Genomic DNA, 15,346 nt, shown 5'->3' with positions numbered 1-15,346 from the left:
ATTGCAAAGGCCAACACTGCCCAAAAAGGAGGTGGTGCCGACATGGAACAAATTATATCTAGGTGAATTAGCATGTCCCCCGAGCAGTCTCCACGGAGCCCTGCCTCACGCAAAAGATGCCATTTCCTGGTAGAAACCCAAGAGACAGGAGGTAGCAGTAGAAGCAGCAGCAATGGCCATCCCTTGGTGAAGCCGGTGGACTATTTGTAAAGTATTATGCAAAAGCTCTGGATCATTAATGAAACAGGAGACAAAGTGGGCAAGACATCTTGCTATAGATGCAGAAGTATCTGACTCCAAGCTCCTCTCTGGACTCTCACCAAAGGCTCCCCCAGTTCATCCTCGTAAATGGGGCCCTGGTCACTCAGGCTGGAGAATTAAGGGTGGCCTGATGTTAAATTAGCCAAGGCACTCCTTTGTGTGTCAGGAGGGTATCTTAATCATGCTGGCCCAATGAGCCACCCAGGCTCAGTAGGAACTTTGACCTTTTTTTAGATTACTGAACATCACAAGGTGCAAGCAGATGAGTATCTTGCCTGTAACCTGTATTAGCTAAAAGCCCTAAAGCCACATTTCACTGAATGCTATAGTTTGTCTCTATCACTATGCTATTTAGTCTAGTTAAGGGCTGTCCAACCAATGGCCCATGAGCCATATGCACCTTAATTTTTAGCCCCCAGGCTCTGCCTGGATGTCAATGCCCACTGCTCCAGCTGCAGCAGAGGCTGTGATCTCTGGGCTCTCTCTCCTTTCCCCAGTAAGCAATGTGGCACAGTCTGCAGTACTGGAGAAGCCCACAGCCTGGGCACCAGTGGGGTGCAGTGCAGTGGGGGAGTCCATGGCTGGGGAGTGGAAGGTAAGGTGGGGTGCCCATGTAGTACGTGGCCTGGGAGGCCTATGGCTCATAGTGCTGTAGCCTGCGTGGCATGTGGCACCCACTGCTAGAGCCTGTGGGCACTGCAGCACCCAGCCTTTTGGAAGCTGGACAGTCCTGGTCTAGATGATGTTCATGCACATGCGGCACACAGCTCCCTGGAAGTCGATGTGCATGTGCAAGCTGGTGTCACAGCGGGTTCATTCCATGCCCGTGCTGATCTCAAAACTCACGTCCACATTGAAAGCCAAAGTGTTTTCATGGGCTATCAGGTGTCTTTTGAGAGCAGTACCAGATCTCAGATTAGATTTTTCTTTCATTATATACAGAATGTGGACCACATTACTGCTTTATGCTGGGATGAGCACGTCATTATGCTTGCCCTTTGACTATGGAAAGGTCTTACTTCATAGCTTTCCTATGAAAACAAAGTCCTCTAAGGTACCTCCCTTGGAAATTTTAACATGCACAAAGCAAGTTCAGTATGGACCTCCAGTCTGGCAAGAGTTAAGCAGCATCCCAGTCAAATATCAAACCAATTGCAAAATTGCCCTACATGTTTAGAAAACAGCTCAACATTTGGGACGTGTACATTTACAGCCACCTTCTTCTGAGCCTCACTATTTTTCCGTGATCTTCAAATAGCCCGGCTCCTGGTAGTTCCAAAACTGACCTTAGAGACCCACGCAGCATGTTTTCAGCTGTGTTTCTTCTGAGTGATGAGTGAAGAGAAGCAAGATACAGTAACTGGCTGCCAATACGTGCTCTCTTGAACAGGGGGATCAGATGGCAAAAACAAGCAGAAGCTTATTAGTCGCAAAGGCAGAACCTCTTTCAGGATTACATCAACTCAGCTCCGAGTTCAGAGTACTTGCTGTTTTGGGGCTTTTTTTACGTTAATATATTTTCTTCCATAGTCATTCTGAATTTAGCTGAGCAGGTGCACTATTAACAAATAGCATTCGTCAGAACCGTACTAATGACACACGCTTAAAAGTAAAGCGAGTAACCGAGTTGCTTTCCTTTAACTAGGCAATTTACAGGATATAAATGTGTTTTGTTTATAACAATTATATGGAGATCTGTGCGAAATGCATAATTAGCACAGTAACAACAAACATGAAGTGTTTGTTCACTTCCCACCCCCGTGTTTGTCATCTGACTGTGCATAATGAATAGTCTCAAGAACAAACTGGAATTTAGTTTCATATGGCAGTGCTCATACTCTCAACAGCTTAGAGATTCAAAAGCAATGAGGTAGGCACCGGTAGTACAGTGATGATGTCCTTCTCCTAAGCAGAGCCCTGAATGACTTTGATCATGAAGGAATGAGTCCCCTGCAATCAAAAGAAACAACCATTCTGCACTCAGCAATAGCTCCCTCACAGCTGTGAACACAGCCTCCTTACAGACAATGCCAGCAAGGACAGCAGGGCATCCTCTACTCACGTTGAAAAGGAGGCACTGAATCTTCAACACGGAGCTAAAGAATGACTTTAACCGAATACAGACAGAACCACTTTCAGTTCACTGTTCCCCCAAAACCCAACATTGCCACCCTACAATTGCAACCCTGAAATTGGCCAAGCCCAAGGTGCACTTTGGGTATAGGAACACAAAACCTCCTGGATTAGATGCATAATCAGCCATGCCAAAGCCAGTGCTCTTAGATATCATGCTCTGTTTTAAAATAATAAACACAGAGAGGACCTCTATCATCTCAGCAGCAATATAGCCAGCAGGAGTGTTTTGGCTTATTTCCACAAAATACTACAGCATATTTAAATAAAGGTTGTTTATATCCTAGCACTGATTATTAGGAACTTCAACCTTAAAAATGCATGTGATGGCATTAGTACATTGTGATTGAAATATTGGCTCCCTTAAAGCCAATGCCCCTATGCTTTGGCTTCAACAGAGACAGGATTTCAGCTTACAGATGTGCCAAACTTATGCTTCAACTTTTAACTGTCAGGACCAGAAAAGTGAGGTAGCAGAAGCTAGGAATATTTTAGTATTAGTTTATGAAAAGAGAAGCAGCTATCGAACATGAACAAGGTGGAGTACAAGTACATTACAAAACAACAGTACATTGAACACGTGTTGTTAAGGTTGAACAGAATACCAAGCATACGCACTTTATTCAGCATATAAGGTAGTTGCAAGGATTTAGATATTTCTCTCTATATGGATATAGCTACATAGATTGGACATGTACAAATACAGGTAAAAAGACAGGAGTTATAGCTCTTTATTTGTGTATCTAAGTCTGCATACATAGATTTATCTATTATATGCATATTCAGAGGTCAAGAGTAGGAGTCAGAGCAATATCTCTGTCGCTATATAAATTTACATATATTTATGTAAGTAAATAGAAAAACAATAGTCCTCCCTCTTCATTTCTTTCTCTATTATACATATATATTCAGAGGTCAAGAGAGTGAGTCAGAAAAATCTCTTTGCAGCTCTATATATACTTAGCCATCCATCCTTCTAAGAAGGTCCTGTCACGCCAGAGGCTGATAAAACAATGGAGTGCAAATACTATGCTTTCTTACCAGTATCCCCTTTAGTTCTTTCACTGCGCTGTCAGAAGCCTTTGGTGTTTCTGGCTGTAATTAAACACAAAACATGCCTGTAATCAATCTGATTCTGAAAACAGTGACTATGGAAACCCTTTCATATATAAAGACAAATTCTATACAAGGCAGCAATGGGTTTATTATATGGGAGCTATGTAGCTGTATTAAGCTCCCAACTCAACCCCAAATATATAGTTGATTATTTAAAATAACAGGATTTCTGAAAAACTTATCCTGCTTGGAAAACTATATTAGTTATGCATTAACAATAAAATTAAGTAGTAAGGGTTTCAGTAAGCATATTTTAGTAAAGTTGAAAGCTGATGTTTTGCCATAAAACACAAAGTAATAAAAACATAGTAGGGACATGGAGTTCAAACAGTCTTTTTTGTGTGCGTCTGTTATTGGTTTCTCCGCAAAGGCAAAACAGAGCCCTTTTTGGTACAGTAAGTGGCAGAGCAAAACCTCTTCTTTATTGTTACAATGAGAAGCCTCTCTCATACATAAATGTACAATATCAATCTCAGGTCTGGGCCCACGCATTAGTATATGGCAAAAGGAAGAGTCTGTTTCAGTTTGAAACCTTGACAAAGGCTAGAGAGGCTTACACAGCTGGGCCAAGGTAAAGGATTGTGTTCGGTTCACACTTACGTTGGTATAAGCAAGAGTTAGTATTAGATTGAGGGTGCAAAGTCAGAGCCCAATGAGGCAGCATGAATTCATCCTGCCCCCTGAAAAGCATCGACAAATTCTGCTTCAGAGAGGCCCAATCTCAACCAGTGCTACTTTTTTGTATTTCGGTATAGTCTGCTCTACAATTACAGAGCTTCCCCGACGTGGCTTGCTCCCAGAAATACACTGGCTCTGCTCTGCAGGGCCAAGGAGGGAGATGACTGGTGAAGGACCATAAACCCACCGCTCTGCCTGAGTGCACTGCACACTTGTGCCCAGGAAGAACTTTTCTCAGGTTAGCAAACTCCTTGAACTCAAAACTACTTGCGCACAGAAATCCCAAGAATTAAGAACTCATGAAGAAAACCTGAAACAAAAATGCCTAATGTTTTGAAAAGTTGCCTTCATTGCATTTTTCTTCCACTTCCTGAGCCATCCAGTTTCCATTGAGTCTCATATCAAGCTCTTTAAGCTCTTTTCTACAACCATGAGGACAAGAAGTGTGCATGGGGGGAGAAGAGGGCTTAGAGCGATCTGAGATTCTCACGTAACCACATGAATGCTGGAGCTGAAGCTTTAAGAAAAACTATCATCTGCCATGAAAATCAAAATAAGTACATAGAAACTGGAAACATGGTAGGCGAGGGGTGCTCAAACTACAGCTCTTGGGCCAGGTCTGACCTGCAGAGCTGTGTCATTGACCTGTGGGACTCCCCAAGGGTCCATTAATTCGGCGGCAAGGGAGGGGTGGTAGTGTTAATCACTGCAGTCTCCATGTTAATTAACACAGTCCCCAGCATTAATGCTGCCACTGTTTCCTCACTGTCAAATTTCTGGACCCACAGGGAGCTCCATGGAGATGACATGGCCCTGCATGTTGGATCACACCAGTACATGGGGTCACCCCACAGCCAGATCCAGCACACGGGGCTAGGCCAGCATGCACCTGCAGATCGACTCTGCTGGATCAGGCTGGCAGACCAACCCTGCAAGGAGGTTCTGGACCATGAACTGGCCCCATGCGACTCATCCGCGTGCGGTGCTGGAGAAATTAAGCAGCATTATGCTAGACATTTACCGCACCCTAATGGGAAAAGATTGGCTTTTTGATTTGAAAAATGGAAAAAGATTCTCATCTTAATAATTAACACTGAAAACCACAGCATCCTCTTGATCTTTCTTTGCACACAGGCTAACTGCAAATTCTTTTTACTGCAAACAGGAAATGACATCATACTGGGGATGCGATTTTTTTTCCCGCCCCTCATGCCACGTGCACAGGGTGTGGAAGACCAGTCCAGCAGTCTGTGCTCATTAAGGATCAGGTCTCTCAACCTTCCCTTAACACAACCCAATCACATCCCTATTCACCTTTCCTTTTTTCCCTGTTTCATAATAGTTAAGTTTATGGAGGTGCTCATTTTAAAAGGGGGTCGTCTTACAGTCTTGCGCCGTATGAAACAAAAGGTGACTGCAAGATGACCTCCCAAATACCACGAAGATGCCGAGAATCTGAAGAGTGTTCCCAAAACCTCAACAAAAATCATTAAAAGGCTGGAGGAATGACAGGGTGACAAATCACAACATTTATTGCTGGACTAAATAAGGCCTTTACCTGAAAAAAAAAAAAAAAATCAGCTAGCCGTGTCAGGTTGCCTCACTTCAAACATATTAAAGATGACCTGATTTTCAAAGGGCAGATCCCGTGGAAGTGTCAAGTTGGAGACCCACAGAGGAGATCACTTTTCAAAACTGGCTTAAATACACATGCGTGCGTGTGTGAGTGCGTGTATGCATGTGCATGTGCATGTATGCACTCATGTGCATGCAGAGAGCAGATTAGATAGACACTTGGTGTGGATAGTTTAGCAGGGATGATTCTGCCCTATGCAGGGAGTGCTAGGGCCCCAGGCAAATGTTACACTTACGACACAACTAACCAGTTAACCAGTAAACCGGCCAGATGTTCAGGAGATAAGTGGTGCAATAAAACAGGAAATCAGCAATGGTTTCCATCCTGGCTTAAACTGAATGTGTGGCAGAGTGGACCACATCAGGGTTTGCAACTAGCCCCATGCAGTCCCCCGCAACTGACAATGATGTCACCATGATTGGGAATGCACTAGGCAATGCCGGTGCAGTCCCAATCCTACCCAGGATTGGCTGACCATCAGCTGGCTGAGACCGTACTGGGGCTTGAATTCCAATGTGGCCCATGCCAGTGGATGGCAGATCAGGAACCCCTGGCTGGAACCCTGCGGAGGTCCCGATCCTGCCTGGGACCAGCTAGCTGATCATCACTTGGCCGGGCAAGAGCAGATTGGGACTGCCCTGGGGCTGTCCTGATCCTGTGGACAATCAGCTGATTGGGACTCAAGCCCCAGGGCAGTCCTGACCTGCCAATAATCAGGTGGTTGTTGGGCACCTGACTTCCAAGTTGTCAGTGCAAGGGGAGCCCAGTGCACTGGCAATATGGTGTAATATGGTGCAACTGGGATCTGGATCCTCAATCCCACAAATGTTCCTCCTGCCATGCACGTGCCTTCAAATGAAAATCAGGGGCCTAAATCACCCCTTCCAGCCCTACTTTCCTATGGATCTGGCTGTGGAAGATGGCTTAACATTTTAGGGTATGGACAAACATATTTTTAACTGCTTTAAAAGAAGAGGAAGAGCTCTTCTTGGAGCATGCAGCAGCTGTTACACAGATTCTGTAGCAATACAGGTTAGTTAAATCCCTGTAACTTTAACTCTGGGTGAAACAGGTCTTTGTTTCAATGCTTTTGCTACTCTTGCAGAGCTAGGGAGTGCATGGGTGTAACAGTTACCTCATGAGAGCCTATATCAGCGAAGGGATGTAATGAACAACCCCAAAAAGGAATGCAGATAAATAACAGGAAAAAATTAGGAGTATCAAGAGAAAGGTCACAGACTAGTTTGTGGAAAACAGGCTTCCTAAAAAAGTGGTAGACAGCCCAACTGCTTATATCACTCCAAAGCACTGGAGAATAAGCTGTCAGAGTTGATGCTGTGCTAGGGGGGAATTAGTAAAATGGCTTAAAATGGCTATTTTTTTCTAATTTCTGTGATTCAATGAAAAGCAAGCCCAAAGCAGCTGTTAAAAAGACATGGTCTTCAGGATTTGCTGCCTTATTTCCATGTCCCTTGTCTCAACTTCCTTCTTGTACCATCTGTGAAGCTGCAAGATCTGACAGCTATTTTTCCTTGTTGATTCAAAAAACAAGCAAAGTAAAAGAAAAAAAGGCAAAAAATTGCACTCTGCCAAAGGTATTTTGGTAGGTGTTGTTTGCTTTCAGGATATATTGTTGTACTAGGCTAACGTTATTCTAATTTCCTCTGATTTGAGACTCACACACACAAAGGAACTGCTGTTTATGCCAAACCTTTGTCTTGGGTCGGCTTGATTGATTGACTGGTCTAAGGTGAACTCCTTTTTTAATTCTGTCCATCATTTCTTCAACTGCTTGTCTCTTCAGATCAGTCACTTCACCTGGTTGCAAGGGACATTACAGCCACATTAACTCTATTGACTGTTGAACAGACGCACAAAAAAACCCAATTATTTTAAGAGAGAAACATTGCATCAATAAAGAATGTATTTGCGATACAGGGGCAAGATGGTCATTAAGTCACAAAATTCAATGGTTGGCTATTGGGGTACAATACAATAAACTGTACAACAACAACAAAAAATTCTTCATTTCTGAGTACTCAGTGCTTAAGGATTAGGCTCCAAAGAGCTGGCAAGTTGTTTGAGCCAAAAGACCTGAGTCTGCCATCACTCAAACCCCTGTAATTGGGATATTAGAGGTAAATACTGCTCACAAATACAGTGAACCAGCAAGGTACTTCCACATATTCAACGTCAAGTAACAGTGCTCCTCTTAAGCACACGCTTACAAATCTTAAACCAAGGCCCTAAAAACTCAAAAGAAAAAAAAATGGAACAAAACAATAGAGAATTGATATGCAAAAGGCAAAATCTAAATGCCATCAAGGGAGCTGGCTTCCAAGAGACCACAATTCAGACCTGGCACAGACCTGTGACATGCTCAAGTGAAACAAAGTCCTATCTGATGAAGGTGAGCATTTCATACTAACATGCTGATATACTCTGGAAGGCATGACTAAAACCACTTAAGGTACCATACAAAAAAAACACCCTAATTAAAGCAGACAGATGGGGAATTATGGTCAACACTATTCAAGCCTGCTTTAGTGCCTTACATAAGAGGAATTTTAAGTAGACCTCTCTCCTGCTTGTCAGGGTAATACTGATGATTCATAGAAGCCCTGTTTCTGTATTGTATACTGATTTAATGCCAGGCCTTTAATGCCAGGCTTTAATTTCCCAAACAGTCTGTTTTCAAATGTAAAAGACTAATTGGCTGTGAGGAATAGAAACCACTCATACCAAGTCCTTAAGAAGGGTCAAAACAAACCTGAAGTTGGATATAGCAACTAGATCAAGAGAAAACTTTTTCCATTACTTTTTTTTTTATGAACAACTCAACCATTAAGGGAAGAAGCAATTTATGTGTGATTGAAAAAAGGTCAGAACTGTTAAAGTTTACTAATAAATAATGGAAGAATGGGGGTAGAGAACTCATGGCAAATTTTATAGCATTTCCTGCAATCACAGTTGGTAACAATCTCAACAAAAGGGTGTAATCAAAACATCTAGGATGCTTGAGGTTAAAGAAACATGATAAATGAAGACAACATTATTGAACTCTTAGAGAAAAATAAGCTTAACTCTTCAGGGATACAACTACATGGTTGCCTCTCTGCTAATAACTGAACAGCACTGAATTCATGTGCTGGCCAACAGTTCCTAGGCACAGGCTTCCCATACAACTTGCCAAAGACATTTATTCTCTCATTGCCTCACATCTCTATTTGTAAAAGCAGAAAAATACTTCCTCCCTCTCTCCGCCTTGCCTGTTTCAACTCAATCCTGTGCAAAACTAGATACCAAGAGAAACCAGGTTGCAAACAATTGCATGCCAACAATTGCATTGCATTTTTCTTTATGCAGCTGAGCTGTGTGCAACTGCCCGCTTGTGCAAAATGATGCTCCTGAATAAGTGCAGGATTGGGATGGTGCAATGTAAACCTTCCAAGTCTGAGATAGCCTCTTCCTACATCTATGGAGAGCACCTAGCACACTTCGGCCTGGAGATCCTGGTTTAGACCTCCCAGGGCTGCAGCTACTTTGGGTAAATGCAAACAGGTCATTAGTCATCTTTGACAGGAGACAGATGAGTGCAGGCCTGTCTACCCCGTGTCCCTGCTGGGTCCGGGAAAGCTGCCATGAAGCACATCCTGCTCTGCACACAAATGAGGTAATGTCCTGCACTCCGTTTAGAGGCTGTGTAGCCAAGACCGGAGGGCTGGTCCTTCCAGCAATCCAGAGATGTGACTGCAGCTCTTGTAGACTGACCAGGGCTAGATTTAAAGTAACTCACTCATGTGCTGCAGCAGTATAAACAGACCACATGGGCTTCAACATGGCCTGCACAACCCTGCTTGGGACCCTGGGTAAGAAACTTGGAGCACGTATCACAGCACTCTCTGCTTGTACCAGCTGGGGCATTTTCAAGGATGCCCTGCTCACCAACTCCCATGCCCACTCCAAACCTGGAAACACAGTGATGAGGCAGCTGTTACTCTGCTAAAAGGAACCAAACTAGCTCAGCTATACGTAGTGGGCCTGCAATCACATGCCTGGATTGCAGCAGAAATACAGGTGAGATATAGCCCATATTGTTAAAAAATAAATAAATACACACATACACACACACACATATATATACATACATACATACACACACACTCATACATATATGCATATACACACATATGTATATACACACATACACGTGTGTGTATATGTATATCAAGATATATCACACACACTTCATACATATCACACATGTATATCACATGCACATTATACACACACATACACATATACACACACACGTCTGATATATATATATAAAATAAAATATAAGATACGGATATATAATATTCTTTTTATATATGTGTGCATGTTTTAAATATATATAATATATGTCAATACATACACACACACACACACATACATACATATACATATATATACACACACACATACACACACATACATACATACATATACATACATATATATATATTATTGTTTTAAACAAATAATATTTGAATAATCTAAAAATAACCCACACACTTGAAAGGGGATGAACCATACCTGATTCCTGTTGAGGAGCTTTCTCTTTCTTGGGAACACTGCTGTTGGGATGAGATCTCTTACGAATCATTGACATAAGGGACCTTTGGGAAAATTAAAATGCAGACAGTGAATCTAGTTTCCCTTCATAGTGACATCCACATTTTTAGAAAGGACTCTGACGAGAGGACACACATGGTAAAACAAGTCAGCATCAAATGTTTTCTTCACTAATTGATAGGTCACCCACTTACAAAAGATGCGTTTAATAATTTCCCAGCAGAGATAGAGGTGTCACACTACTATACATACACAAAAAAGAATGCACTTCTCTTGATCTGTATCTAGGCATAGTGCAATATACTTATGAGCTAAATATTGGCAGGTAACATGGTCCTGTGACTCATGAAACAAATTAAAGCCCTCCTGGCACTATAAAAGGAATGAAGCTGTGCACATTAACGTGAAGCATTATTCTTCTGAGGCCAGCGCTAACCTGGAGGGGTACTCGGAACACTCTTTCATTCTCAAATACATATTTTACCAGAGTCAAAAGAAAAATCAATCTTTAACTTGAACTTGAAAAAAATGATACCGTGAAGTGGAAACCTTCAGGCAAGATGTGATGCAAAGTTTAGAGGTTTTTCTTAAAGTGAGTTTTTATGCAGGGTGTTGAGGAAGGTTGTTTTTAGTTTAATTCCATTGATTTAAAAAAACAAACACACCCCAAACCATAAAACATTGTTCTGTACCATGTCAGCACTGCTTCGTCAATGCAGGAAACCCTGAAAGGTAGAATAAGCTATAACCTTCTCAGAAACAAAAATGTAAAACTAACCAATTTAGTTTCATTAGCCAGGATGAAAGAAAAATGCAAAATGAGATACACAGCATGTGCAATGAAGAGAAAATGGTCTCCTTAATACTTTTAGTTTTAGTTGAAGTTATCATTAGCAGCATGGATATGATTTCAAAAGCAAAACTCCCTCTCAAAATTTGGTACCAGACCCTTTTATCAGGGATATAGGAGTTTTTACCTTTATTCAACCTGCTATAACTAAATTGTATCAGTGCATTAATCACACACTACACATATATTATACAGTATTCAATGTAATTATCTTAATGTTGATATTATGTCCAGGGGAAACTTAAACAATTTTGCCAAATCAAGCAGCCCACTATACAAAGAAATAGACAGTTCATATGAAATTCTGAAATATCCATTTATCTTTTAAATTAGCAATCGAGAGTTTATAATGGGCACTTGTGTCTATACCTATATTACTGCTGCTGCATTGCTTTGGATTGCCAGCTATAGCAACGGAGGAGTTTGCATGCCATTTAAAATAATTAAAATGAAACTCTTCTGAAAAGAGCCTACTTACTCTTGATTTTAAATGTTACTGACACTATTCATCCCAAGATTTTCTTTTTACAGACTACTGTCCCATAACATAGACGTCCTGTTGGTTCTGTAGACACCACTGCAGAGATGTCAGACTTCAGATGAAGCAGATTCTCCTGCACTCTTCCCTCTTTAATTGTTCATATCCCAGGAAAAAACGTTTTTCCTCAGATGGCAATTCAGCTTCTTTCAAATTCAGAAAACATTTCAGGGTTTCTCCCATCGCCAACTGCAAAGCCCTGGTTATGAACTTTTCTGTATTCTCTCAAGTATTAAATTTTACTCATAAGAAAAGCGACCTCTCTGAATTGAATCTTTCCTACAATATGGATGCATTCACCTCTGCAAATCTGAGCTTCAGATCACAAGTAAAAGGTAAAGCTATTCTGCTTTAGCCATTTCAGATGTTTAAACTGGACTTTGTCATCCATTCTGATTAGCTCGGGAACATAACCTTTTAAAAAAATGCAGCTTTGCTCAGGACAAGGTAAGACATGGAAGGCATTAACATACTAACCATTCCTTTAAGATGGATATACAACTGCACTGTAAGTAAAAAATGTTGGACTGAATAAACCGATTGAGTAAATCACATGAACTAATGACAGGTAGAAGTAGCAAGTCCACATAAGACTGCTCAGAAAAATATTTTACGGAAACAACAGTGCCAGGGCACAAGAGGATAATTTTATACTGCTAAAACGTCAGTAGTCACCTACATAATTCCAATAATTAACAAGATTCCTGTGTGTAATAGCTGCTGCAGCATGGTAATAGGATTACAATAACATTTTGCAGCAGCAAGAGGCAAAGGTGCCCAACCTGGACATCAGTAAGAGCTGGTGGGTGCTCAGCTCTGTTCAACACCCGGTCCCTTACTTGGGTACCTAAATATGAACGTTAGAAGCAAACATGGATATAGAACTTTTACAGGAACCTAAAAGACTTGAACTTCAATCCCAACAAGGCACCGAAATGCATACTTTAAATACATGATTCGTTTCTAGTGTGGGACCTTTGAGGCTTTTAAATTAAACACATGCTCTTCACTGTTTCACTGGCACTCCTGCTACCAAAAAGGAATGGGATCTGGATTCCTCTTTAAGAAGCCTTGTTGCAAATCCCAGGATTAATTTTTAAAATTTTGCCCATACTGTTAGCTGTCAAAAATGGTTTTAATTTTTTTTTTAGTGGCGGGGAAGAGAGAGCGAGAGACCATTGGGATTCCACAGCTTCAGTAACTTTCATCATCCGTCTCTGACAGACGCACACAGCAAACCCACCCTACAATTGTTTGCAGAGAGGGATGCTAACAATCTTCTTTAGATTAGCTACAAGCCCGTAATTACAGCTATCAGACAAACGGGAAAAAAATTACCTAAGTTTAGACTGGAGAGGTAATACTCCTCCCTCAAAATCACAGCCTAAAGATGCTGTTAGATGTTAGTGTTTCTAAGAAGAGGGGCTAGGGAAGACTGCTTGGGACAGGGCCACATGCCTCACTTAAATCGGGGAGGCCCACATGTCTGCTGGGTGATGAGGAAGAGCCTCAGAACAGCCACAGAAAAACAAGGACCATTTTAATGGTCCTTAAGCTGCTTTGCTGCAAGATTGCTTAGTGTATGTTGCTGCCAAAGCAAAGAGTGGTTTCCAAATACCTTCATTTACAGCACTTACCGAATTGGATTAGGAGGGGGAGGAGGGAGTGGCGGTGGCGGCGGCGGGGGTGGGGGTGGCACTGGATTTTCCGACTGGTGTACTCGTTTCTGGAGTTCATCGACTGCGTGAGAACAAGAGAAAACCAGAATGATTTCTCAGGGAAAAAGAATGGGCGTTCCCCATCCACTTGCATGGGATTCAAAACTACAAAAATCACAAATAAAAATTCTGCTTGCAAAATACAAACACAATAAAGCCACAGACTAATTCAGAAGCAAATGAAAGGGCTTCCCACTGCCTGATGTGTTACCAACCCGGATTAGTGTCATTTCTTACCATCCTCTGCACCAGGAACAGTGATCAAGTTGCAATTACTTTCCATTAAGCCAACAATTTACAATCAAGACAGCTTGTGAAGATAAAATGACTACCTCCATAATATTAAACTCTTCGTATAAAACAATAAACGCACTGCAAAGGAACCAGAATGGCTGCTGCACTGCCTAGTAGCAGTCTTGAAGCTTAGTCCGTATAAAAACAACCACTTACCTTATTTCAGTTTCTAGTCTTGTCCTCAAGTTCCTTCAACAATGTTTGTGGGTTTTACAATCACATTAAAACACTACCCAAAAAACCAAAAATCATTTTCTCCTTTCTCACTTGTTGCTATGTGGAGCAGGCTGCACAAACAATAAGGAGGCTACCTCATCACATAGGAAAACTGTGACTGAGACATGCACAAAATGCTGCCGGTTGCAATTAATGGCGGGAGGGATGGGGGGGGAAATAAAAATATTCTCCCCTAATCTCATTTACTTACAGTTGATCTTCGCTGCTCTTCATAAATATAGGGGGAATTTCACATGCAAACACAAACTGGAATTTCTAAAATTTGATCCCTGATTCCCATTATTTTTCAATTAATAGATGAATGATGTTTTAAACTGTCTGAATTGACTTTACACAATCCTGATATTGATTTCATAGATTTCATAGACATTAGGGCTGGAAGGGACCTCGGAAGATCATCGAGTCCAGCCCCCCGCCCAAAGGGCAGAAAGTCAGCTGGGGTCATAGGATCCCAGCAAGATAAGCATCCAAAATGCTTATCCTTCTAAAAATGCTGTCTCTTCTAAAAATAAAAATAAAATACACAAGGAGGAAAGGAATAGTGTAAATGCATGTCCCAATCAGCTTTGTGGCTTGATGTAAATGAGCAATGTAAGTTTTAAATGACTTCCTTCTAGGTATTTGTAAAGAATCTACTATTTTACAAAATAGCACCCAGATTTTTCTTTCATAACAATTAAGCATAATATTAAAAAACTAATCAATGTTCTCAAATGTGGGAAAGACTTTTCGGCTGACTCTTATGGGACTGTTTTTGTGCTCAGTTATAAATATGGCCTTGAGCCCTCAATTCAGGAAAGCAATAGACTGCCCCCAGAAGTGGTGCAAGCACCTATTCTGGATACCTTTAAGAAACACTTGGATGCTTACCTTACTGGGGTGAGCTCACCCCAGCTAACTTCCTGCCCCTCAGGCAGGGGGCTGGACCCGATGATTTTGTGAGGTCCCTTCCAGCCCTAATGTCTATGAAATCTATGAAAATGGCAGCAAGGGTACTTGAACTAAAGCTTGTTCGACAAGCTTTAATTCAAGCACCCTTGCTGCTGTTTTGAGGCACAGGGATGCTGATACACCAGATTCTGTGGCACTTTAATTAATTAGCGTGGCTCTCGAAGCTGCTCTAATTAAAGCCCCCCCCCCCCCCCCCCCCCAAAGCACAAGTAAAAGTGCCCAAGAAGACCTGCTGGTGCAAGCCTGGGATCAACTTTTGATTCCCTACTCTCAAAGTCATGCTATAAACTGGGAGAAACCTTAGGCAGGCATTCAGC

The 15,346-nt window shown here is 41.7% G+C and overlaps 1 protein-coding gene across 3 annotated transcripts in view; it reads right to left on the bottom strand.

Annotated features, from left to right (window-relative positions):
• SHTN1 (shootin 1) overlaps positions 1 to 15,346 on the bottom strand; it is a 98,293-nt gene that overhangs the window by 12,322 nt on the left and 70,625 nt on the right. For all 3 annotated transcript variants that reach the window (XM_059730096.1, XM_059730094.1, XM_059730095.1), the window contains 4 exons: positions 13,467 to 13,569; positions 10,403 to 10,485; positions 7,536 to 7,642; positions 3,436 to 3,489 (listed from right to left, as the gene is read on the bottom strand). In XM_059730096.1, the coding sequence (XP_059586079.1) occupies positions 3,436 to 3,489; positions 7,536 to 7,642; positions 10,403 to 10,485; positions 13,467 to 13,569 (347 nt within the window). The remainder of the gene's footprint in view (positions 1 to 3,435; positions 3,490 to 7,535; positions 7,643 to 10,402; positions 10,486 to 13,466; positions 13,570 to 15,346) is intronic.

Source organism: Alligator mississippiensis, chromosome 6, assembly GCF_030867095.1.
Source record: "Alligator mississippiensis isolate rAllMis1 chromosome 6, rAllMis1, whole genome shotgun sequence".
NCBI lineage: Eukaryota > Metazoa > Chordata > Crocodylia > Alligatoridae > Alligator > Alligator mississippiensis.
Note: the sequence above shows the minus strand (reverse complement) of the source record. Positions and strands in the feature narration are given on the sequence as shown.